We start from the raw sequence: 24773 nt of genomic DNA on the forward strand, positions 1-24773 counted from the left end.
GATGGCCGAGAAGACGACGCATTTATTAGTCAGTTGGCATTGGTAATGAGTGCTGGCCCGTCCGGATGAGTCATTAACCGTTATGGGGCAACCGGCGGATGGGGAAACCAGAGAAGCAGCCAACCGTCGACTCCGCTCGACTTGCAGCACGAGAATAACTGCAGTGCACCCACATAAGACCTGAAGGCAGCATGCAACTCTTATACGGTCGAATGAAAACACAACATGTTCGAGTTGCAAGCGGTTATGCTCTCTTATAATTCTGTTGGCCATCGAGCAGTTATAAGCCGGCTGCCTCGCCTCCGAAATTCAGTTGCGTGCGAGCCGCGAGCGAGAAAACTGAAATTTAGAAAACTGAGACTGCGACTCGAAACAAGCAGAAACTAAATATTCAAATTGTCGTGTGTGTGGGTGCGAAAATATATCAAAAATATCCAACATAAATTCAAGCTCCTGGATTAATGAGCACTAAAACTAAACTAAGTTTCAAAAAAATTTGTGAACACAAAACCAAGTGAAAACTAAGCGAGCGAATGGCCTAAACTAAAGACTTTTGGATTACAAACAAAACCAACGCATTTTGGATTATTGTCGCGACAGGCAGAAAAACCTAAGGTAAGCCCCGGGCCCCGACCTTAATGAGAATAGTACGAGGAGATACCGCCGCCAAGAGAGATGCAAGAAATGTGCAAATTGCAATAGAAATTGTCACAGCGGCAAAACAAAAGCACTTAAACTTAGAGGCGTAATGAGTTTGTTCAACTTGCCAACTTGCCCTCTCTGTCGCACCCTTTCGTGGGTTTTTTTAGGGGTGCGAGTGCAGCAGAAAAATAAAATATGCAAATTACAGCGCGGGTCATGTGAAACTATGCTTTTGACCGTTCACTAAATAAAAAGCAAAAAAGCAAAAGGCAACTGAATTAATTCATTATGTTTGAGCCCGCTTTCGACATCTCTTCTTCATGCTCGCATGGACATTCAGTGCAGTCTGCAATTATAATTTATAAATAAATTAATTAATAGGCGGCCCGACTGCGATTTCGTGCCATATTGAAATCGCTAGGCAACCGACTTAAACAAAAAACAAAAAGACATGAGAGGCAAGACGGCGGTATGCTCCCACTCACTTTTTTGAGCAGTGTAGGTAGCAGACACATAACAACAACAACAACAGTGCGTGTGTGCAACGCGACTTAAAGAAAGAGAGGGGAATTCACAATTTGAACGAGTGGGAGTGAGACAAGCGCGTTATTTGGATTTTTTTGTTGTGCAAGGCAATGAATTTGGTTTTTTTTTTTTTTTTGTTGAACAATTGTTTGAGGAATTTAAGAAGATTTGTGCTGTGACTGTAATTGAATCGAATGCGATTAACATAATTTGTGAGGAAATGTCTCTGGCTGGCAAATTACAATAATGCCTGACCATTAGCTGATTAGTTGGCCATTAGCGAAGATGATTTCAGGGCTGAGAAGTGCAGTTTATGTAACTACTACGAAAGTATCTCCAAGTTTGTCTAGCTAATTTTAGAGAGGGGGCCCTCGAAGTTGGAGAAAGAGCAAACTTGGCCCATTAAATTTTATGGTTAGCTGTTACCATGCTGACCCAGTTTTCCCCCTCAGCCTCGAGGGGAGAAAACCAGGAAGTTGCAGGCATTGGAATCCATGTCCCAGACCATAAACAAAATTCTTGCCTTTGCCGTTGAAAATCTGCCTCTGCCTGTGCCTCTGCCATTGCTTTTCTTTTCATTTCTTTTATTTCTGGTGCATTTCCCTTCGCTCTGAAGTGTTGTAATTGCTCTTGTTTTGTGCTCTGTTTTATGAATAATTTATGCACTTAATTGATTTTTGTTTATTGTTCGGTTCAAGTTAATTAATTACACACTTTATGCGTGCCGCCGTCTTTTACAGAATTTCCTCTTCAACGGCGCCAGAATGGAGAATCCAACAGCACAGTGTGTAAACGAAACCAAGGTGGAATTGGGCCAGGAGAAGGAGTCGCCGGAGGAGGAGAGTTCCACAGCCGCCAAGGAGACCATCATTGACATTCCCGCCGCGTGCTCCTCCTCGAATTCCTCGTCCTACGACACGGATTGCAGTACGGCGAGTAGTACCTGCTGCACTCGCCAGGGCGAGCACATCTACATGCAGAGGGATCCCGTCCCGGCCACGCCCCTTCCGGAGGCCGAGGATCTGAGCCTGCTGAAGTACGTGCATCGGCAGCACTGGCCCTGGTTCATCCTAGTGATCTCCATCATTGAGGTAAGCACACACACACATGGCCAAGTTTTGTACTCGTCCCATTAAATCAAAGGAGCCGCAAACTTTCATCCCAAGTGCGATAAAAAATGATATAGGAGCGGGGAGCGGGGAGCGGGGAGCGGAGACGAGGAGCGGAAGTTTTCCGAGAGTTTTCCTTGTTTTTCCCCCAGCCCGTCTCTCTGTCTCTCTGTTTCTGTTTCGTTTTCTGCGTCTGACTCGCTGGCGCCCCCGAAAATCGATTGTAAACAAGTTGAACGGCAAACAGCTGAAGGAAAAACGAAAAAACGAACAGAAAAGTACACGATAGGGCACAAATTTTTGTCATGCGAAAAACCCTACAATGTTCGAAGATATAAATAACTAGAAATCGTTGAAAGTAAAGTAATACTTTTATAAGAAATATTACTATTTTTCTTTGAGAATTTGTTGCATAAAGTTTAAGATAAATCATCACTGTTTTTTTCTTCATATAAAAGAGAGAAAACCCTTTATATATCAAAAATGTAGTTTCAAATGAAATCAAAGTAAATGCCTTTTTACTTGCTCGCATAGAAACTAGCACGAATATCAAATAAACTCGCAGGACGGCCCACGGGGCGTATGCGTTTAGTTTTAGTTGAAGCTTTGCCAAGTTGGCAGGACTCTCCCTAAGCATTTTCATAAGACTTTATTTGGGACGCGGTCGCGTGCCAGACAGCAACAACATAAATCAGAGTGAAAACCCCCCAAAACTAACCCCCAATCCTTCGCCTTCTTCTTCTGTCCATTTTAGATTGCCATCTTTGCCTACGACCGCTACACAATGCCCGCCCAGAACTTCGGGCTCCCTGTTCCGATTCCCTCGGACTCGGTGCTGGTCTATCGCCCGGACAGACGTCTCCAGGTGTGGCGCTTCTTCAGCTACATGTTCCTGCACGCCAACTGGTTCCACCTGGGCTTCAACATCGTCATCCAGCTGTTCTTCGGCATTCCCCTGGAGGTGATGCACGGCACGGCCAGGATCGGTGTGATCTACATGGCCGGCGTGTTCGCCGGTTCCCTGGGCACCAGTGTCGTCGACTCGGAGGTCTTCCTGGTGGGCGCCAGCGGTGGTGTCTACGCCCTGTTGGCCGCCCATTTGGCCAACATCACACTGAACTACGCGCACATGAAGAGCGCCTCCACGCAGCTCGGATCAGTGGTCATCTTTGGTGAGTTTCTCTTCATTAAAATCCTTTAAAAAAAACCACTGAACTTAGATTCATTCATTCATTTTCCTTTTGCATATTTATATAATATATTTATTTTTACGACTTAACTAACTTAAATCCCTTTTCAATCTTATATTTTTAGTCTCCTGCGATCTGGGCTATGCTCTGTACACCCAGTACTTCGACGGCGGAGCCTTCGCCAAGGGTCCCCAGGTGTCGTACATTGCCCACCTGACGGGAGCCCTGGCTGGACTTACGATCGGATTCCTGGTGCTGAAGAACTTCGGACACCGGGAGTACGAGCAGATGATCTGGTGGCTGGCTCTGGGCGTCTACTGCGCCTTCACCGTCTTCGCCATCGTGTTCAATCTGATCAACACGGTCACCGCCCAGCTGATGGAGGAGCAGGGCGAGGTGATCACCCAGCATCTGCTGCACGATCTTGGAGTTTCCTAAGTATGAGGACTCAAGACTCAAGATCCAGCTTTAGGAGAGATCGAGAGACAGAGAGTTGGTGGAAAAGAAAAGTTCACTCAACGAACTTAGTTTAAAACTAAATTCGAAATTCGTTTGGCTTTTGCTTTTCGTTAGCATTAACGTTACCGTTACCGTTTGCAGTTACCGTTAACCGTTTCAGTTCCGAAACACCACATACAAACTCAAAAAAAAAGAAGAAGAACAAGAACAACTCTGAAAAACTATGAGAATAACATAAACCGAAGCCGAAACGTGTAAACAAATGTTGTGATAGAACCAAAGACTGAATTTATTTCGCGTGTAAAAACAAAGTAAAATCAAGAGAAAAATCAAGAAACAGAACTAAACTAATCGTTTCTCGCTATGATTTAAATTAACCCATTATCCAAGTTTTCGTTTAATGGTTTTCGCCTGTTTTCTTAAATTATGTATTTATTGGCCGCAATTACTCTGAATGAATCGAAGCGTCAGCAAACTGTATCAAATTGTTTATACATCCATAAGCATAATCTGCTCTCGAACTATATAGGTCCTAGCGATACATATACTTAGATATAACTAGCCCCTAACAAATTGTTTCAAATTGTAAATACTATTAAGTCGCACACTAGTCAAACAACAACAACAAAAAAAACGGTGGGAAACCACAGCAAAGAACCATTCAATTCAGATCAATTAAGCAAATCGAATTAAACTAAATTAAAGTCACTTAATGCGTTACAAAATCGAGCAAATATTTATCTATAATCCCCCTACACACACACACAGACACTCAAAAGTATTACTAATTATATTTATTTATTGTAGGGCAGCGAGGGTTTATTAATTTGTCAGTCGAGCCAACTATTTATTTATTTATTTAATAATTTAGTGAAATTCACACAAAACAAGCACGAAAAAACAACAACAAGAGAGAAAAAACAAACCAATTCAACTGTAAAAAATATTCAATTGAAAAATACACACGAAAAGCCAAAGAAAATAAAATCAAAACATTTCAAGAATACAACAAAAATACAAAAGCAACAACAGCGTTTTCATTTCCCTCATATTTCTTTCAGTTTTTGGTTGTCGGTGGTTTGCCCACAATTTAGGGGCAATAAATAATCGAGCAAGAAGATTATCAAGATACTTGACATATTGACCGATACACACAAACATAAAATCGCCAGAATATATATAAATTGCAATGTATATCGTACGCAAATAGAAAAATATTCATAGTAATCGCCGAATGAAAAAAGCTAATCTGGCATAAAAGCCAGCAAAGCGTAAGCCAAAATAGAATCCTTATGGGCCCAAAAACCCCAAGATAGCATATTCGATTTTCAAAATAATAAAACCACAGCCGCCACCCCGATATATGTACAGCCCATCCCCCCCCCAAAAAAAAAAAAAAACTAGGAAACGGAAATGTTCAGCACGAGACAACAGAAAACCAAATAGCAAAAAATGATAGATAAATAAATAAACAGAGAAAAATTGAACAAAAATAAATGTCTAAATTATAAATGAATTTCTCGTTTTCTTGATAAATAACTCAGGGCGATGGAGCATGCGAAGTGAGAGGGTTGGGGGGAACTCAATCAATATTTGCTCCACATAAATATGAGCTGGAATTCAAAGCGAAAGACTGCAACTAAAACTTGAGGAAAATCCTTAATTAATACCCACTCCGAAGAGGACTTTATGTCAACGAATTTTCCCCATTCGAAGCGTGCAAACGCAAACTGTCGTCCCACCAATCGATATTTGCTCTATATTAGTTTGAGCCGTGGCAAATTGAAAGCCCCACATGAAATATGAAGGCGTAGGCATAGGAATTTCGTAATAATTCATATTGTCATTCAACATCGTTTTCAATCTTGCCGGATTAGCAGGACTTAGGCTCGGGAATTCTCAAGTAAGCATTCCGCTTGAAGGACCTTCATCTTCATCTTTTCCTTTGTTGATTTCCCCTAAATCTTAATTATTAATGATGCATAATCAAAGAAGCGTAGCCAAATCAAAAATCATGGTTACACATTCAAATTATTAATACATTTGCAGGCCATAAGAGATTATAAATGAGCAGTAGCTTTATTACCTACAAGTAATCAGTACATTAATACAAATCTGTACAAATTTTGGGGTCCGCAATCTGAATCAATAATTGTGCATAATCAGAAATGCCAGATTATGCACCTGCCAATTAATTTCCACTTAAATTATACAATTACCAGAAGGACAAGGAAGTACCAGATATATCAGATAAAGCAGATGTGACTCAGAAACGAGGCACAAGCTTAGGGCCTTTGGACTTGGGGGCGGAGTAGGCAGGCACACCGCCACTTGCAACTCCCATTCAAGCGGACAGACAATGCCAATCCAAAGCCAAAGCCAAAGCAAACCAATCCAATCCAAAACGCACCCGGAGAGTCTAGGCAGCAAGATTTATGGAAGACAGGAGCTGCCGCCTCGCGGACATCAAATTGAAATTCAGGCACAATGTCAACAGCAATCGGGGACGAGGTCAGACAGGCTCGGACTAAGACTCAGGCGACTCGCCATCCAGAGCTCTTTCTGCTCTTCTTCTGAAGCCGAAAAATCCACATAAATAACGCGGGCATCCCGAACTGCCCCGCCGTCCCGCATTTTCCCCCGTCATCCAGCTTGTTTCTGCGAATGGCAGGTGCAACTCAATCAACGCTCCGCTCCACTTCCCTCCCTCCTTGCGCCTCGGCATTTTGCCACAACGTTGCATGTCATCTGTTCGGGTCTCTGGAGCTCTGGAGCTGTGGATCTGTGGACAGAAGCTGCGGCTGCGACTGCGACAGCGACTGGGAGCCACCTGCCCAAAAGTTGACTTTGGACGTTTTTGTTTACATTTGGCGGAAAGGTGAAGTGGCGCAGCGAAAAGCTGCCACGGAACGGAATGGAGTCAGCGTCCGAGTCACAGAGTCAGAGTCAAAGTCAGAGAGTCGGATCCAGAACTCAACTGAGGAAGCTGGTAGCAAGTTTCGAGTGGGTATCACAGATCAACGATCTGCGGGCAAAAAGACCTCCGACGAGAACCTCAAAGGGTTCAATGTTCCTAAGAGAACTCTAAAGGGAAGCGATGACCTGAAAGAAGGTTCTGTTTTGTTAGATCCAAAAGCAAGTGTTTATCTCTCTACTTAGTGGAAGTAATCAAGATTTAAAATAATTTACAGTATAGTTATATTTGTAAAATGATTAGAATTTAAATATTCCAAAGAATACATACTATTAAGGGTTATTATAAAGACCACCCGAAACAAGTATATAATATCAAATGACCTTCGAACTGCTAAAAGGCAATGTTCCAGAACTTTGCGATTCCCTCAATCAGTTTGAATGAATCTAAAGAGAACGCCGATGTGGGACCACCTATCAAAGCATAACCTAATCGAGGCGACGAGTGCTCCTTAATGTGTCGAGTCTCTGACCCTGAGAAGCAATTATCCTTTCTGGTCGATCGGTTTGATCACCCAGCCCGGCATGCCTCTTTGCAGACTCTCCAACGACCGTTTTGCGGCTCAATTAGGCGGCCGAGTTTCATCTACCTGATTTGAGGAGTCCCCGGACTCCAGAGTTCCTTTTTTTGGGCTACCCAAGTAGTAGCAGCACGCTGTGGCGCTAATTAAAGGGAGCGGGCGTCAGGGAAGGAAAACCAACTTGAAACCGATCAGAAGCATTCATTAACAAATGGAAACTATTTCTAACTACACTAGTCCTCGCTGGGAAGGAAGATGGCGGACTCGTCAAGCACCAACTTGAGACGAAAGGCGTCCACTCCGTTCATGTAGTAGCGCAAAAGCCGCCGTTCCCGAATAAATCCCAGACTTTCGTAGAGCGCCAGTGCGGGTTTGTTGGTCATCTCGGTCTCCAGGACAACCATAGCTGCTTTCCTCATCGCCATGGCATCGATGGCCATTTCGGAGAGGGCCTTTCCGATTCCCTGCTTCCTGTACTCCACATCAACCGCCAGCATGGCAATATACCCCTGCAGAACTCCACTAGCTGCCGCCTCCAAGTTGCCCACTATTGCGCCCACGTAGCGATCTCCATCCAGCGCGAAGAAACAAAGATCTGGCCAGTTGTACACAAAGTAGCGATAGGTGTAAATGGAGTACGGTTCGGATAGCTCCTTGTCGATCAGATTTTGGAGCACTTTCAACTGCGATTCCTCTTGGAAGACACAGAAGGAGTATCTCTTGGAGTCCGTGCTCCCAATCCTAAAGGTTTGCTCGCTGGAAATTTGGTTATCTTTATGGATGATTTGTTTCTGTAGAGAAGTTCTTTGATCCTTCTTCACAAGATCAATTTCATCAAGAAATGCAGTGCAATCTTTTTCTTCAGGAGCTACATCCGATCCATCGTCACCCATTGTTGTCACAGGTGTTTAGTTTCTAACAAAAGGTTTATGAAATTTCGAGTGTCTACGAAAAGCTAACTTAATAGATTGTTTATTATATATTTATCTTGTTTTATGATAATCTGCAAACCAGATTCAGAAACTGGATTCAACGTCATTAACACTAGTTAAGGCATTGAAAATGTCTAATTAAATTACATTTTTCTAAGTAGAAACAGCATAATTCATTGCTTAATTTGCGGAACCAACCCAAAAAACACCAGCGTATTAACAGATTTGAATAAAAGCCGCGGGAAAAGAGTGAAAATGTCGTGAAAATTCCTTGCGCGACCTTGGTGGCAAGGCACTCGCACAAATCCCAGCAGGTGACACTCGGCGTGGCAGGCTCTAAATAGCATTACCCCGACTCCTGCACCGGCTTCCACTTTGCCCAGCTCCATTCAGGGCAATTAAGAGGCACGCCTGTGACAAAAACGGGAGCGGGGGAGAAGCAGAAGGGGAAAACTCCCTGAGCATGTGAAAATTATGAAAATGTCTGCCAGGACTTTGACAGTTGCCCTCGAAGAGAAATCCTTTGTTGTCTGTGCCAGGACGACGACGACGGCGAAGAACACGGAATTGCCAGCAAGCACGCACAGGTGTCCGCCAGGTAGCAGATCCCTGGGAGCTTCCAGGTGGGTGGTGACAGCTCTGAGCCAAGGGCTCCACCCTCGGCTTTGCATATATGAAAACTAATTTCGTGTATTAGGTTCGTGTTGATTGTGTTTCCCGGTCTCTTTCCCTCACACACACTTCCTATTTTACATTTGGATGAGGAAGTACTCCGCCTCAATGAAGCCACAATGACCTCATGTGACCAATGGTTAATGGAGGGAATGCAACAGAAGCAATTAACCTAAAAGGCCCATAAAGGACGCAAGGATACAACAAGATGGAAGGGACACGTTTTTGGGGTAACTCAATACGGGCTTTAAGTCATTTTCCTGCCGTAAATCAGATTAGCTCGGCTATAACTATAACATTGTTTGCTCACTTACCCCGCACTTTGATTTGAGGCCAGTTCTGTTTGATTTGTGTCCTGGTTTTTCGTCGTGTGTCCGAAAACCTTCGAATATCCTGTACCAGTTGGTTTAATTATAATTGGCTCTGCGTCACGACAGAGTTTATTGATCCATTAAACCCGATAATTTTGATAAACACTTTTTATAAAACACTGGTTTTAGGTGAGCCTTTGCAACAAATTTTCTGATAATTATGGGACAAATTTTGTTTTTTTTTTACTGAAACTTGTATTCATTTATGGAGTTTCATTTTATAATGCATCACTGCAATTCCTTTTAAACCTCCAGTTTCTCCGACTCGACTCCTTTTTTATAATTGCTCTTGTGGCACGGAAAACGCTTCCTCCCACTTCTCGGTCGCATTTCTAAGCTTTTTCAAATACCCGACTGTGGCAGAAATTAATTACACCAGCAGGACATAAGGACACTTGGCCCAGGACAGGGAGTTCATGGAGTGTTTAATGAAGCGGTTTAAGTGGCGGGTTTGCGGGAACAGGCGGCGAGTCACAACAAAAAAAAAAAATGCGGCCGGGCCAGCAAATTTCCATATTTGCCCGCTGCCGTGGCCGGCGTCGAGTGAGATAAATGGATGGAGGACAAGTCCTGGGGCACTTCTGGTGCCTCTTTTCTTTGCTTTCCACCTGAAGTGGACTTTTTGTCCAGTACAGTTCATTGAAAGAAGTAGTGACGGGGGACGAGAGGTTACTTCTCTGGTTGCTGTTTTGGTTTCTGGTTGGGCTGCCAATATTTCAGTTGGCCTTATGACAGCTACAAGTGCGCCTCTTGATAAGCATTCCGACGAGCCCAAGTCCCCATGTCCATGTTAAAGCGGATAAAGCGACGACAACTGGACGATGTGAGATGCGAGATGTGTGAGGTTTCTTGGCAAGACAAAAGGCATATTGCAGGTTGCCAGTTGTAAGTTGCAAGTTGCAAGTTGCAGGTTGATATTACCAGCTCTCGCGTGGGACGCACTCCTCATGCCGTCGCTCCACATGGTCGCGTGCTCCATTGTTTGTGTCTTCCTTGGAATTCCCCGATTCCGATTCCGCATGAATATGTCAATGTAATGATCTCCGCCGACTGGTTGTTCGCATCTGTGGAATTACATAAATATTAACTTGTACTTTTTATAAACATGTTTCGCGCACCACAAACTGAGGATTGCCGTACTGATCATGTTGAATTCCGAGCGAACGAAGGCTTCAATTGATATGATTTATACACTAAAGACCACTCCAGACTGGCTTCATTCCTGAAGAATAAGTTAAGTGCAGTCCAGCAAGTTAATCTATGAAGCAAGGAGCAATGCATTAAACCTGATCTTAAAGTATTTTTAAGGAAGTGATCACATTAGAAGTATGGCTACAAATTAATTTCTTGTTTTCTACATAACATGTTTTAAATAAAAACATATCATTAGACCGAATAATAGCAACTATAAATATTTCGGCCATTCTTAAATTGATCTTTTTGCACTTACCATTCCATTAATTTTTTTTGCAATCTTCTGCAAGTCACCGGACAGATTTCTTATTTAAATATTTTTCCCCATTTGACTGCAAAATAAGCCCAATTCTACATTAATCAGTGTCAATGGGAGGAGCTTCTGTCCACCGGATCGCTAAAAAGGACGCAGTTGCGTTCCTGTCACATTTTGCATTTGTTTCCCGCATTTTTTGTATGCTTTTAATGTCTGCTTCTTCTTCTTCCGCCCGCCGCGAAAATATGTGACAAGACTGACGAATGACTCAACGGCGAAATGTGCTCAAACAAACATAAATTCGGTGTCCGCTGGGATTGGGATTTGTTGACTCCTCCGCAGGATGGCTGCCCCGATGCTTCGCCAACGTCCTGGCTAAAAACACGCAACCGAGAAACGCGGCAAAAAGTCAGAGTTAACACAAAACGAAGGATTGGCGCAGGTGCGCGTGTCGCGTCGAACGAAATGGTAGTTTTTTGGCAACGGATTGTGTCATAACTCATGAAAATGATAAGGATGGATGGCCAGGACTTATCGCCCAACACGCAAACCGGTTAAATCGCACTCTAACTCACTTTTTAGCCAATTTTGTAAACTTTTCTTCTAAGAACTTTAAAAGCGACGATACTTTTTAACGATCGCGAACAGTGTGCCCACCCCACTTTGCCGAAAACCAAGTGGCAACGCGAATCCTTTAAAACATTAACCGTTATAAGCTAGAAGCTTGAAAAAAAACCCTTCAACATTTTTTTAAATTTATTTTATTTACAGGTAAAACAGACTGTAAATACAAAATGTGTAGATTTATGCTTTTATTTTTCTTTTATTTGGTCTTCATTGTTCCCTAAAGCTGGCAGTGCTGATTTAGGCTTGGCTATATAAAATAGAAACCGATTTTCTTGACCTTATTGCCATATACGTATTTAATATTTATCATTTGCTGTATTGAGGTAGTTTTCCCAATTTGTTAAAAGAACTGTGTAATTAGAAAAAATTTATTGATTTGCCAATATCGGTTTCCATATAGCCTTCAAAGCAATTATGTATATAAATATTTAATTTGTATTTAACAGCTTATTGCAGAGTTTTCCCATAAGCTCCTAAAAGTCTTTAGATTCTGCAGTTATATTTAAGTATATAGAAATTGTGGAATTCCTTGAGCATTATGTTACACCTAATCAGTTCGATTTGTTGTAAATATTCTCTTACAATTCTTATAATACATTTTTTGTACTTAACTAGCAAACAAAACGAAAATAATTTATATATCTGATTCTACAGATACAGGGCTAACAAAACAATAAACGGTAAACTTAACCGACTTTCAAAACAAAAAAAATAACGCAATGAACAAAATGTAAGCACTATATCAATTAAATATGAAACAAGGAAAAGATTCTGATTATCCTGTTGCAAATCCTCCTGGGATTTTTTACACCTGGAAATCGTTAAAATACGTTTCCGTCACTCTGATTTTTTCAACGCGAATGTTGAACATAGCAAATCCATGCAATATGTTAAAGGCGATGGCAAAAACCACAAGCGCTGAGTAAGTACCCAGAGCGATCCACCAAAGCAGCTGTTCGTGGAGCTTCTGCTCGAAACTTTTGAGAACTAGCAGACCGATTGTGAGTCCAGCTATGGCTCCTGCCAAATGGGCAACAAACGAAACGGCCACCACTGTTTCAGATTGATCTAGGGCCAGGAATTCACTTGATGATCCCAGCTGCAGTTCATCGCCAGCATATCGCGCATAGATAGCAAGGCCAAAGTCAAAGGAAACTGATAAAAAAAGGGATTTTATTCAAAATTGTATTTTAATTTTCTCAGAGCGGTTACCCACCGAAAATCAGGATGAGAAGCAACCTGATGACTCCATAACGCATCTGATGATAGTTGAGCAGGACATTTGCTAAATGAGCAGCCAGCAAAGCGTAGACTCCACCACTTGCGCCCACAAGAAACACCTCCGGATCAAAGATGCTGGTGCCCAAGCTCCCGGCTAGCACACCGGAAAAGTAGATGCACGCGATCCTCGTGGAGCCATGTACCATCTCCAATGGCAGTCCAAAAAGCAGCTGAACTGCCACATTAAATCCAAGATGAAGCCATCCTGCATGGAGGACCATGTAGAAGAGGAAACGCCAGATCTCGTGCCGCTTATCCGGTCGGTAGATGAACATGGAGTCCGAGGGAATGGGTCCCCTTGGAGCGGTTTCACCCGTGACCATGGAGTGGTATATAAAAAAGCCCAGCTGGTAAAGAACGTCAGTATTAAAATATTTTTAAGATTGACCGAAATGTTTTCTCACCTCTACTACAGTAACAAGGATGATGAAAAAGGGTGGAGGACAGCAGGTGTAGCGATCGGCGTAGTACTTGCGATCCCGCTCCTCGGGCAGGATCTCCATGGCCACGGCGTGCACCATTTTTCGAAATAAAGGCGGTTCGTTAAACACCAGCTGAAAATCGTTTTCTGAACAGACTTCACGATCTCGATGGTGAACGGCGCATTTAAAGCTACGAGTCCGCTTGCCGCTCATCTGCAATTAAGATTCAAGAAATAATAAATAGGTTGACAATTTACACTATGGTCCCATATTCTTTCCAATCAAAATGGTTAAAAAATTGACAAAAATCTATACTACCAGTAGGCGCGTGCTTTTGTTTCACTAATATATTTTTGAACACACTAAAAAAGTTCAGTTCCACAATAACTTCATAAGAATACGGATCATAGATCATACATAGAAAAACCTATTTTATAAACAAATTTCCTTTGTAGTTTTTCAAGTGTTTTCAAAATGTCGAAAATTTATCTAAAGGCGATGGAGGAGGTGGTGCAGCGCAACGTGGACAATACAAACAGGATTTCCGAACAGGCTCAAGGATACGTCGTGTCGGAGAATGCAACGGATAGTCTCCTGCACACATCCTTCGATTTAACTACGGCCCAGGGAATTGTTAAGCATCTGCACGCTAGTTTCTTAAAGCTAGCCCAGAGTTGCGTTCGTGATTTGAATCCCGAGGATAAGCTGTGCTTTCTGCGCGTGCGCACCCGTAAGCACGAATTTCTTGTTGGTCCTGAGGAAAACTTCACCGTGACCGTGGTGTTGTAAGCCCCATGCCATTGATGGGTTAAGACAGGGTGAATATTGTTGCTCGAAAGTTGCAAAAAGGAAAGAAAACACTTGGACACCTACATGATGCTACTGCTGTCTCACTTACTCTTTGCTGATGTTGTTGAAGATCGCCGCAAATCTCTAACCCCCCGAAAAAACTAAACGAGCCATAAAATTATGAACAGAACATTTATGCGTGTGACCGGCCAAACTAAATTATGTTTATTATGTAATTAAGATGTTGGCAGAGATGCCGAATGTCGGCCATTAAAACAACCACGAAGCGGGCAAAAATCCGCAAAAAGCGGAAAATGTGTATTGTTTAATTAAAAGTGGGGGGCATCCAAATGAAGCCTACACGCAATTAAAATTACGATTGCGAAAGAAAAAGGCCACAAATTAAGCTTGCCCCGGCCTCATGGCACAAAATAGTTACTTCCGCCAGATAGGGAAGGGGGAATTTACGTGTCATTTAGTTAATCAGCGCTAGTCTGGCAGTTTTAATGGTAGTAATTATCAAATTTTGTTTAATTGATAAAAAGTTTCCCTTGACAACTGGAAGCTGTGGTTTCTGTTGTCCGGCTCCCACAAAGTGGCAACCTTAGTTGTTGGTGTTGGCATGTGTGTATGTGCAAAGTTTAAATGGGTAATTGTTCTCAATGCAAATTCACTTGCTTAAACTGAAATTTTAAATGATATAAAAACTTACGCGCTGAGATCACAGATTTCCTGCTCTTTAACTTTTCTTTTAACAAGTCATTACGGTTAATAAATACACACGATTAACACCCAACATTTAAGACAACGAACGTTTTTACAACTTTCCCGCCAGCGTGCGTAAGTTTCTTTTCCGCTCTGCTTTTCACTCCTTTTCCATTCATATCAGTGTTGAAAAACAGCGTTGTGAAATATCAGCTGATCGATCGCCAAGATCAAAAATAATCCGATTTTACTTCCGACTTTTCGATTTGGGCCAATTTCTGGGTATTAAATTGTTACGATTCGCAGACAAAGGGCACTGAGAATTTGTGTTGTCAACAATGGGAACACCCACACGCATTGTGGCCGGGTGACAAATCGCATTTTTCGGCAAAATCAAGCGATCACAACAAAGTGCCAACAGGGCTAAAATAGGGGAAAATTGTATTCCCAACAAATAATTGCTTATCGTTTGTTTGGCGGACGCAGGCTGCTGTGGCTGATAATGTCATTATCCTGGACGCAGGGAAAAGGAGTCCTGTTCGCCGCATGACGTCACCAGGTAGGCGACCTCCCCTGTTATTTTTAACGGCCTTAAAAGCATTCGCCACAGTCGTGTCCAAAAACATAGTATAGACATATTTAAACATTTATAATACGATTAAACTAAAGTTTAAAGATCCTAGCTTAATAAACAATCATCAACTCAAAAAATGTAAATGTTCCTATTTACTTTATTGAATTAAGTTGCCAAAATATCCTTCTTTCTCGAAGGGAAGTGCTATTATTTTGATCCTTGCTGTATCTTTGCTTCATTCACCTTTTGCAGGACGGCCGACAAATTGACGCAAAACATTTTAACGCTTGGGCTTAGGTCAGCGGACATGGTCAAACGGGCAGACGGGAGCGAGGAATAAGGAGTGAGGGGAAAGGACCACAGGACACCACGTTGCCGGCTCTCTATGAGCCACAAAAAATTCCTTTGAATTGTGTCCGTTGCAGCAGAATCACACAACCACGGCGATATGTATTTTCAGTTTTTTTTTTTCGTCGTCGCCGGCCTGTGGCTATGCGCAAAAAAGGACATTTCCTCCGGCGGTTGCTTCGGTGGCTGCATGACTGGCGGTCCACAGGATCGGTGGTTCGGAGGTTTCGGAGGTTCGGAGCCATTGTGTGCCCTCTATTATGCATTGCGTACGGCCTCGTCCGGCGTGTTGACATTTTTATTCCAAACAGTTGAGCAATATTTATAAACTGGTCGGAAAAAAGGAGCCGGAGCAGGGGGACGAGGATGCGGAGGAGGTCATGGTGCATGCTGCATGCCCAATGGCTTTATTTCCGGGTGACCATGTAAAACGTTCTCGTGCTCTGCAGCTTATTAAATGAGCTATTTGATTAACAATGTTCTTTGCTTGCTGTTACGGCTAATAAAAGGACAAAGGCGAAAACTATGAATACAGAGGACACCATCATATTTGGAAAAGTAAAAACACGTTTTCGGGCCTATTAATAAAATACCAAGGTAATTTAAATGCTTAGGCAATAAAGAGCCAGAAATATATCTTCATTTTATGTACACATACAGACTAAAGGATTGTTATTATATTTCAGTTGGTTAAGAAGCATATAGTTTTCCCTACTATGTATTTATAATGCTCTTAACCTCCAACCCACACAAATATATTTAAATTTAATATGAACGTACATACAATTTTCCTTGCCACTCATTTGCTTTGTTTTTCTGTGGCAGCTTATTAAATGTCATATTTTGCATGCCCAGGAGCAATAGAAAGTCCTGGGACTTGTTGATGTTTGCACGAGCGAAACACCTTGGAGCCGAGAAAGCACCTGACCCCAGCCAGATCATCTAATTGAATGACAATATTATGCCAGGCCTAATTCAATTTGCATTGCCTGGGAAGCGCTGCAGGTGAAGGTGAAGGAACTGGCGGACATGGCTTAAATCTTAAACAAACATGGCAATTACAGCAAACGGATGCACTTGTCTGGCCAAACGACTTGGGCCTGTAATTAGCCCGGAGATGAAAGGATGCGGAATGGGTTGGACACGTCCTTTTTTGTTGGCCCTTTGTCGGCCTCCTCGGGGGTCCCGGCTAATTATCACATTTTTACTCATTAAATTCACATTTGCCTGTTTTTTCTTTGTTTTTTTTTCCCCCGCAATTTTGTTTTTGGCAGGACCTGCGTTGATCCTGCTGCCTAATTACAGGGTAATCAGGCTTTCAGCCGCCGTGGCTACCGAATGGATGATTGATTGAGGCGCAGGAGAAGGCTAAAAACCAGAACCAGCCAACTTCCCCGTCACTTAGCTCATTTTCATTCCAGGTGACATCTGCCGAAGCGCGTGCCAAACAAAAGCGGCGAGAAAGTGCAAATAGAGGAGCTGAAATGGATATGGAAAGCAGCAGCAGCAGCAGCAGCAGCCAGGGAAAAAGCAAATCGAAAACTGATTTGGAGCGGAAGTTCGTTTGCACCTTTCTGCAGTTTCCTGTATTTGCCGCCGCCGCCAGAACAATAAACACACACAAGCTGCGGCATCCACAACAGCCACTTCCACTTCGACATTCACAATCGCAATCAGAATCAGAATCGCCGAGTGTTCTATATAGTGCCAGTACCCTGACTTGTCTTGCCCTTTGACGCCGCTTTTGTGCTAAGAAAGTTGAGATATGGGATGCAGATGGTCTGGAGTAGAAGTCACCGCCCGTTGGCTTTTCAATGAGCTGCAAATCAAAAGCTATATGCGATTTTACACAAGTACAGATTAAGGATATGCGTGTGCACGAAAAAAAAATATTTATCCACTTTTCGGTATAGAAATTGTGAATTACCTTGTATCTCAAGATTTAAATTAAGCTTTATGGTAAATCATTGAACTCTTAAATTTTTTGGATCAATTCAGCAACAGGTGTACCATTACATATTCTAATATGAAAAAGATTCATATATGAATATATAAATGAAAATATATATTATCTTAATTAACTGTGATCCATTTTCTTTCTGTGTATGCAAAAGCAAGACCAGGAACAAGGATCCCTGGCAGCTGCTCCTTCGGAACGCTGTATTTGATTTGCGATTCGAGGCAGGCGGAAATGGAATGACACGCGAGGCACTCTCACTTTGTTTGAGGATTGGCAAAAATGATGCCTCCATTACCATCGACAAAAAACAGAAGGAGCCAAGGACCCGCCATAAGAGTCTTCCACTTCCACTTGAGCCGCACGCATTGTTTGCTTTGCGAGCCGAGAGGGGCGTGCTGGAAATCGGATATAGGATCGTTCTTCGGGACAATCAAATAGCTCAGCGGAGTTTTCCAACCCACTGAGCAGCCGCAATCGGCTGCCATTTGGGAAGACTACACAACAGCGACGAGGTGCCAAGCCGAGCAACGCGTGTCCTATGCGTAGAGCTCAAAAATTGGACACTGGCCGTCTCATTAGCGCACCAAAGGTTGCAGGGTTAATGATGCGCACCCCGTGCCTGGGCTTCCGTCTGCCACTCCACCTACTCACGCAATTATGCGACGCACTTGAGCTTGAAGGGCCATGGAGCAGGGGTCTGCACCCGAAGAAACCTATAGGTGTAATAAAAAAAAAAAAAAATAAATAAATAAATAAAAAAATAAATAAATAAATAAAAAAAAAATAAATAAAAGAAAACGATTCCAAGCGTCACCAATAAATATTATATTACTATTGACAAAAAAAAATACAAATAATATAAACTTGTTTCCCACGAACTGTAAATGAAATCATATACTTTTATGAACGATCAGAGAAGTTAAAGATGTTAGTAACCTTAGTTTTTTTTCTGTGTACGTGTAGGAGGAATGCAATGGACATTCATTGACCCCTTGGCTTGTAGCTCGGGTTTTATGGTGTCGTCGTAAATGTCAGGTGCGCACCCCATTTAAATTTATTCAACGTAATTAGTTGTCTCCCTATAAAGTGAGTGTCTCTGGGAGCTGGGAATCGTGTACCCAGTGTCGCAGGCCACGAATCTAATTTGATTGCCAACTACAAGTGTTAGCGGATTACGCTGCAGCTCTTCCGCCAGACCAAAAAATTCGATTTCCCCTTTTCCAGATAAATTCCGTGGCGCGGATTATTTGGCATATAAACCATACGAATGGGACACACAACACCTGCAGGTTGTGGAAAAGCATGCAAAAGTGATCATTGCGAGATATGTGAACGGGACATGACTCCGCAGGATGCCACACAGAGAGGTTGCCACCGGGTATCCAGTATTCAGTATCCAGTATCCAGTATACAGTACTTTCCCCCACCATTTTCGGTCCGGTTATCGGCGAATTCCGTGACGATGGCAAAAATATTGCAACGCAGCCAAATGGGCGGGGAAGATAAAAGGGAAAGGGGAAGGCGTGGCTGGGAGGGCCAGGAAAAGGGGTCTGGATCCTGGTCCAGTTCGTGTGCACGTCGTTATCCTTGCCCCGGATGCACAACAATCAAAATAAACGGCTGCCAAATTGACCATTGACCAAACATCGTCAGCAGCCAAACGGGAGAGAAGGTGGAGGAATGCCGCTGCTGCAGGACGAAGGGGGCCACAAAGGACCTCCAGGACGTGTGGGTGGGGTGCAAAGTGAGGCACCGCATTCGACAACGACATCATCCTTGGCCCTGTCACGTCCACTTGGAGCACTATTCTCGAGTCAAGCAGCCATCACGGTGTAAACATGAAATTCTCTTGTTTTTGTGCAGGACAAAAAAAAAGGAATAAAGGCAAGAATGAGGAAAACCGTAAGTACATTTCGATTAAGAAACGAGTTCATGGTGAGCCGTAAAGTGTGCAAGCCATTAAAACAAGGACATTCCGTTTGTTAAAATTCTTAATGAAACGAGGAATAAAGAATTCCACAGAATTACTCTTTTAAACAATCAATAGATTTTATAAGCAAAATAAAGATCCTCTTTTCTTAACACTTAAAGTAAAAGCTAAAAATTCTATTATAGCTGCTTTAATATTGGCATCGTTTAGGCCAGAAAAAATGCGTAATAGGCCATAATTGATACCCTATAAGCCAGATCAGATGCTGTCAGGAGTTAGCAACTGCCGCCTCATAATTAACCAGAAATGTTCGCTCATCTCGCGGCGGCCCCACTCGATTTACGCGATATTATTGCAGAATAATGAAATCGCCAGGAGATTCCAATTCAATCTACGCGCCGCGTAGGCCATTTATGGATTGGCATTGATTTAATACCGCGTCGTCGTCGTCGAGATCGCCTCCAGGTTTCGTTCCCCCGAGTCCGAGGCGCAAGGCATTTTGCACCTACTTCGGGGCCCAGAGACCAAGTCACCACCAAGTCACACTCGCGGCTCCAAAGTCCGAATCTGATCTGATTCCGCCGCCTATCGCTCCCCGAGATCAGCGGCGGCAGACGCCACCTCGGCGGAGGTTGGATCAGCAGGCAGGAGACTCGAGGAGAGCACTGCAACACTCAGCAAAAATACAGGCTACTAAAATGTGATTAAAATATTGTAAATATTTTTTTAACTATTTTTAGATTATGGAAGAATGTTTTGGAAATGTAAACATATTTTTAAATATTTTTTATAAACCCCACAAAGAATTGGAAACTGAAATTCTTGTTTTATGATGGAGGAACCGAGTTTAACCGATCATCGGGATTTTTCTCTGACTGCACCTCCCCAATGTTATTCAATAAACCCGATCTGAGATGCAGCACCAGGAGGAGAAGGAGCCGAGGAACAGCAGCTGGCTGGCATTCCACCGAGAAGCAACCGTTCTGCAGTTGGCCCATTCAAGACAAGCCGCTGGAATTTCTTGGTGCGTGCTCGGCACAGGCACACAGGTTGGGATTCAGCTGGTCCAGCTCGATGGCAAAAGGCAAAAGCTGGAGCTTCGGCGTCTGCCAGCTGCGCCTCCTGATTATGATAATAATGGCAGTCGGACTGGACCGGATCGGGTTGGACCGGGACATGGCCAGGGACATGGTCGTGGACGTCGAGGTGGATGTGGATGTGGAAACACAGCGGACCACATTGCACCACCAGTTGTGCGCAATTGCTTTCGTTTATGATCGAATGATCGAATGCCTGGCAGCTCCGTTGACTTTCTGATTAATGCAAGAATGCTCCTTGGCGGCGTTCCTGCTTTTTGCCCGATCCACCACCACCACCGACTGCAATTAAAAGTGGATACCCCGTCAATGGAAGGGTCTCTTAAACTTGGATAAAGACAGCTCTGCCAAAGACAAGGTCGAAGAATTTCAATGCATATTTCGAAAAAGAAAGAAAGGGATCAACTTTCTTAGGCAACCAAGATTGTAAATAGTTTTAAAAAATAATTTCTAAATTGCTAAGATCATATTTTCTTTGAAAAAAATAACCTATTCTGAGTAAACATCATTCAATGCATATAGATACGCTTTTAGATGACCAAAAAAGCAGCTGGAAATCGGTGAATTATTCTGATCACTTCAGTTAAGAGCATAACCAGTTCGTTTTTGGCCGGGGACACACAGATTGATTCTTGACCGGCTGCCGCCGCCTGCTGCGCCTGATGGTTGGTGCGTGGTCCGCAGTTAGAGAACCCGAACCCATCGACCAGATGCAGAAAGATCCGAGGAAGACAAACGACAGTCGCCAGCGAGCCTCGTGCCTCCAGTTGTCATAACGTTCAACACATCGCGCCCCTCGATGGCGTCTTTCGTCTTGGCCACGTCCTTGTCCTCCACCATCACATCCACAGCACCGATTCCTGTGCGCTGCCATAAAAGGATTTGTCACGTGCGAGCTTTTGTTGAAAATGCAACAATCATCAGCCTGCATTATGCATGGCGCAATGCCAGGTTGTACATCGTTCCCCAGCATTCCTGGCGATCCCTCCACTAGCCCACCTCTGCCAGGTCCTGTGCTGACCAGCAGATCATTGAAATTTATAATTAAGTGGAAATATGTTGTCTACGATGGCAACAAGGATCTCAGATTGCCGGCGGAGATATGAGTTCCACACAAAAGTGGCGGGACGGGAGTGGAAATCGAGCCCTCAATTGGAATAACAAATGCATTAGCAGGCCAAACAAGGACCTAATAATGTCCTTCTCGGGGGAACGTGAATGGGAATCCATTGTGCGAAGGACGGGCTTGGACCCATCCACAATTACCGTTAGACAAACACACAGGCATAGAGAAAGAGAGAGAGAGCGAGGAGCAAATAAGGACATGACAGCCTGGCTAATTCATGACTTTAAGGACACTTTGGCAAACAATCGAACGGCCAAGGCGATGGAATATTCACTTTGGCATTGATTATGCATGAGTGTTTTGTCGTGTGCGGTTTGTATGCGTGCCAATCAACTAGGTAGAATCAATCAAAATGCAATAGGATTGCCAATCAAAGGCAGAGCTGAGAAAAGTCCTTTTCCCCCGTCGCACACAGAAGTCACTCGTCCTGCAGGAGCATCGCCGCTGCATCAGAGCTTAAATCCAAGGCAGCCAGATCCTGGCCAGTATTTTCGAACCACATCAGGACCAATAGCCAGACCCCAGGTAACCAGGGCAAACAATCAAATGTCCAGCGAAGCGTTGCAAAAGGACTCAAGGAGCCATGGGTGTACATGGAGAAAAATAAATACTCATGTTGTTCTAATTCAAAATCTGAAAAATGTTGCTAATGTTTATGAATCAGATATTATTTTTACTAATTTTCCTAATATTAATAATATTTTCTTCAGGCACAACATTCTATTAATGGGTGGAAGAAGTTGAAGTATTGTATTAACGTTTTAGGAGATGGACAAAAATTTAAAGGACATATTTTATCACTTGACTCGAACTAATCTGAGTGATAAAAATGCAAAACGTTTGGACATGTTAAGTGACCCTTTTTCTGCACTGTGTATTCGTAAGCGTTACATTTATTTGCCAAGCGCACTTTTTGCATTTGCCAAACAAGAAAGCGGCCAGGACGAAGCCTTGTCCTCCCTGTCCCCTGTCTCCCTCTGTTTGAACACGAGCCTACACTTGGTCCTCGTCCCGGCCTAGTACTTTGCACCTGTGTTTGCACTTAAATCGAGTTTGCCGTTGATGAGCAGCCCGGGACAAACACACGCACGGTTACTCGGGCACTTTGCTTACTTGGCCAGTGGCCATTGGCCATTGTGATTGCGGCGGACTTACCACATTCACAAAGTCCTGGAACGTCACGTAGCCGGGTCCTGTGGGCAGCTTCGCCTTCTTGGCCCGCTCAAAAAGAAGCTCGCGCTTGTTCATAGGCACTTGGGACAGGAACTCCGGCGATTTCAATGCCACCAGTAATTCCTCAACGGAAATTTCGCCAAAGCCCTCGGGATCAAACTGGAATACCGAAGAAATAATTGGAATCATGGTTTTAATCCTATGGGTTTTGGTAGGGAATGTTGTATTAGCTACTTACCATATCAAAGAGAAGTTTCCATTTCTGTTGGATTGGTCATGAAAGAAAATGTCAATATTATTGGGTTTTCTCAATCAGATTATAATTAAGAAATAAGAATATTAAGAATAATTATGAAAACTCACATCTCTTAATAGCTCCCGACGTAACTCGGCCTCATCAAAGTCTGAGTTTAGGGATGTATGTTCCGTATCATAACCGGCATCGTTGGTGCATTGCTATAAATGGTTAAATGTTATAAACATGGTCCTTATAAACCCATCTAAGACCTTACATATCGCATTTGGGTGTGCGAGATCGATCCAATGGAGGCTAATGATCCTGCAATGGTGGATATGTGTTCGATGTCGGCCAGCGTTTCCTGCTGACTACTACCGCCGGCATTTTGTTGGCTGGTTGGGTTCTCCAGGGCCCGAGAGCTTCCTCGCTCGGAGCCGGGCCACATCCTGTTGTTCCTGGCAATCCAGGTTGGTTTCTGGGATCAGGGTTTTAAGCTACCTTGTGGAACGCCACTGGCAGTGAGCGTAGCTATTATAGTTCAGCTGTTCCGAATAATCATAAGCAAAATCCAGTAAATAAAATAATACTTCTGTTAAGTAACACTAAATATGTTATTATTATAATGAGTAGTATAAGAATACTATTTTAACAATCACTTTTTAGAAATATTTGTGATATTGGAGCCACTGTGCAGAGCTTTTCATGAGTTCATTCTCCAAAAGCTCCTTTCAATGAAATCAAACTTTGGCGATGGAGCTTCCACCACCGGTTTGGTCGAACACGTTGAGTTGTCTGTTTTCTCGCGTAGTTCTGTTTCAGAATTTATGGCGGCGGTTCGAATACCGCTGAGAGGTCTTCAACCAGATATTATTTATATTACAATATTACTTGTGGGCCTGTGAAAACAGTTTGTTGCAATTTGTGTCTAAGAATTGTTGCACTACTTCGCGGGCCCAGAAAGATTATTCCGGTTAATCATAGGCTAAAACCGGTAATCAATACCTTAGTCTATTTCATGCCCGGCAAACATATTTCCTTTTTGTTTTGATTTTCCCCGCTGCCCTTTGTTTTGATTCCAAGGCAACGGTTTATTGTCGTTTTTCCCCTATTTCCTTGTTGATAAGGAGGTTATTGATCCTGATGCCATTCGAAGGGGAACTGCGCAGAATCCATCTGGCAAACAATTGTTTTGCATTTGTTTACGCCTCGTCAATTGCCGGAACTATTTTATTTTAACTTTGTTGAATTAAAATAGGCAATTGAAAATGATTGAATGAGTTTTTTGCAGAATTCACAAAAATTGCTTTCTATTCATCTCAGAAAACCGACTTCATGGGTTAACTGCTCACCAGGGGGTTTCTTTCTTTGTTGTTTGGAGGACTCTATTTTTGTTTAGACTCCACTTAAAGGTTTTCTTTATTTTTGTTTAGTTATTTTATTTTTAAGCCACTGTGTTTTTACCAACAAATACAAAATATTGCACACTCGCATCCAGCCAACAACAAACAAGCGAACTTTCCACCGGCAAATTGACAACTGGCAAAAGAAAGAGCGGCCAAAATAGCAGAGAGAGCCAAGAGAGAGTGGGAGAGCAAGTGAATAAGGGTACGCAAGGGTTGCTAAGCTCGCCTCGGAGAGATGGGATGAAGGATTCCCACA

The 24773-nt window shown here is 43.0% G+C and overlaps 4 protein-coding genes across 6 annotated transcripts; 2 read left to right on the forward strand and 2 right to left on the reverse strand.

The window, feature by feature from the left end:
• Positions 1-324: 324 nt before the first annotated feature.
• On the forward strand, positions 325-3978 carry LOC108100645 (protein rhomboid). Its single transcript, XM_017204648.1, has 4 exons — positions 325-615; positions 1908-2258; positions 3031-3448; positions 3591-3978. The coding sequence occupies exons 2-4, from the start codon at positions 1932-1934 to the stop codon at positions 3902-3904; spliced, it is 1059 nt and encodes a 352-aa protein (XP_017060137.1). The 5' UTR covers positions 325-615; positions 1908-1931; the 3' UTR covers positions 3905-3978.
• Positions 3979-7605: 3627 nt separating this feature from the next.
• Positions 7606-8360, reverse strand: LOC108100205 (N-alpha-acetyltransferase 30). The gene has a single exon (XM_017203980.2). The coding sequence runs from the start codon at positions 8310-8312 to the stop codon at positions 7653-7655; it is 660 nt and encodes a 219-aa protein (XP_017059469.1). The 5' UTR covers positions 8313-8360; the 3' UTR covers positions 7606-7652.
• A 3283-nt stretch (positions 8361-11643) lies between these two features.
• Positions 11644-24627, reverse strand: LOC108100628 (protein rhomboid). 3 transcript variants are annotated; one of them, XM_017204629.2, is made up of 8 exons: positions 24576-24627; positions 23389-23656; positions 23240-23332; positions 23115-23138; positions 22859-23035; positions 13157-13387; positions 12688-13099; positions 11644-12626 (listed from the first exon to the last, which is right to left on the reverse strand). In XM_017204629.2, exons 2-8 carry the CDS (start codon positions 23557-23559, stop codon positions 12277-12279), a joined length of 1458 nt encoding a protein of 485 aa, XP_017060118.1. In that variant the 5' UTR covers positions 23560-23656; positions 24576-24627; the 3' UTR covers positions 11644-12276. The 3 variants fall into 3 exon arrangements, with proteins under 3 accessions (XP_017060118.1, XP_017060119.1, XP_017060120.1); XM_017204630.1 differs by lacking the exon at positions 24576-24627 and adding an exon at positions 24117-24440; XM_017204631.2 differs by lacking the exons at positions 22859-23035; positions 23115-23138; positions 23240-23332; positions 23389-23656; positions 24576-24627 and adding an exon at positions 14676-14814.
• Positions 13544-14278, forward strand: LOC108100629 (dynein light chain roadblock-type 2). Its single transcript, XM_017204632.2, has one exon. The coding sequence runs from the start codon at positions 13649-13651 to the stop codon at positions 13961-13963; it is 315 nt and encodes a 104-aa protein (XP_017060121.1). The 5' UTR covers positions 13544-13648; the 3' UTR covers positions 13964-14278.
• Positions 24628-24773: the final 146 nt, after the last annotated feature.

The sequence above is a fragment of the Drosophila ficusphila genome, unplaced genomic scaffold (assembly GCF_018152265.1).
Source record: "Drosophila ficusphila isolate 14025-0441.05 unplaced genomic scaffold, ASM1815226v1 contig_286, whole genome shotgun sequence".
NCBI lineage: Eukaryota > Metazoa > Arthropoda > Insecta > Diptera > Drosophilidae > Drosophila > Drosophila ficusphila.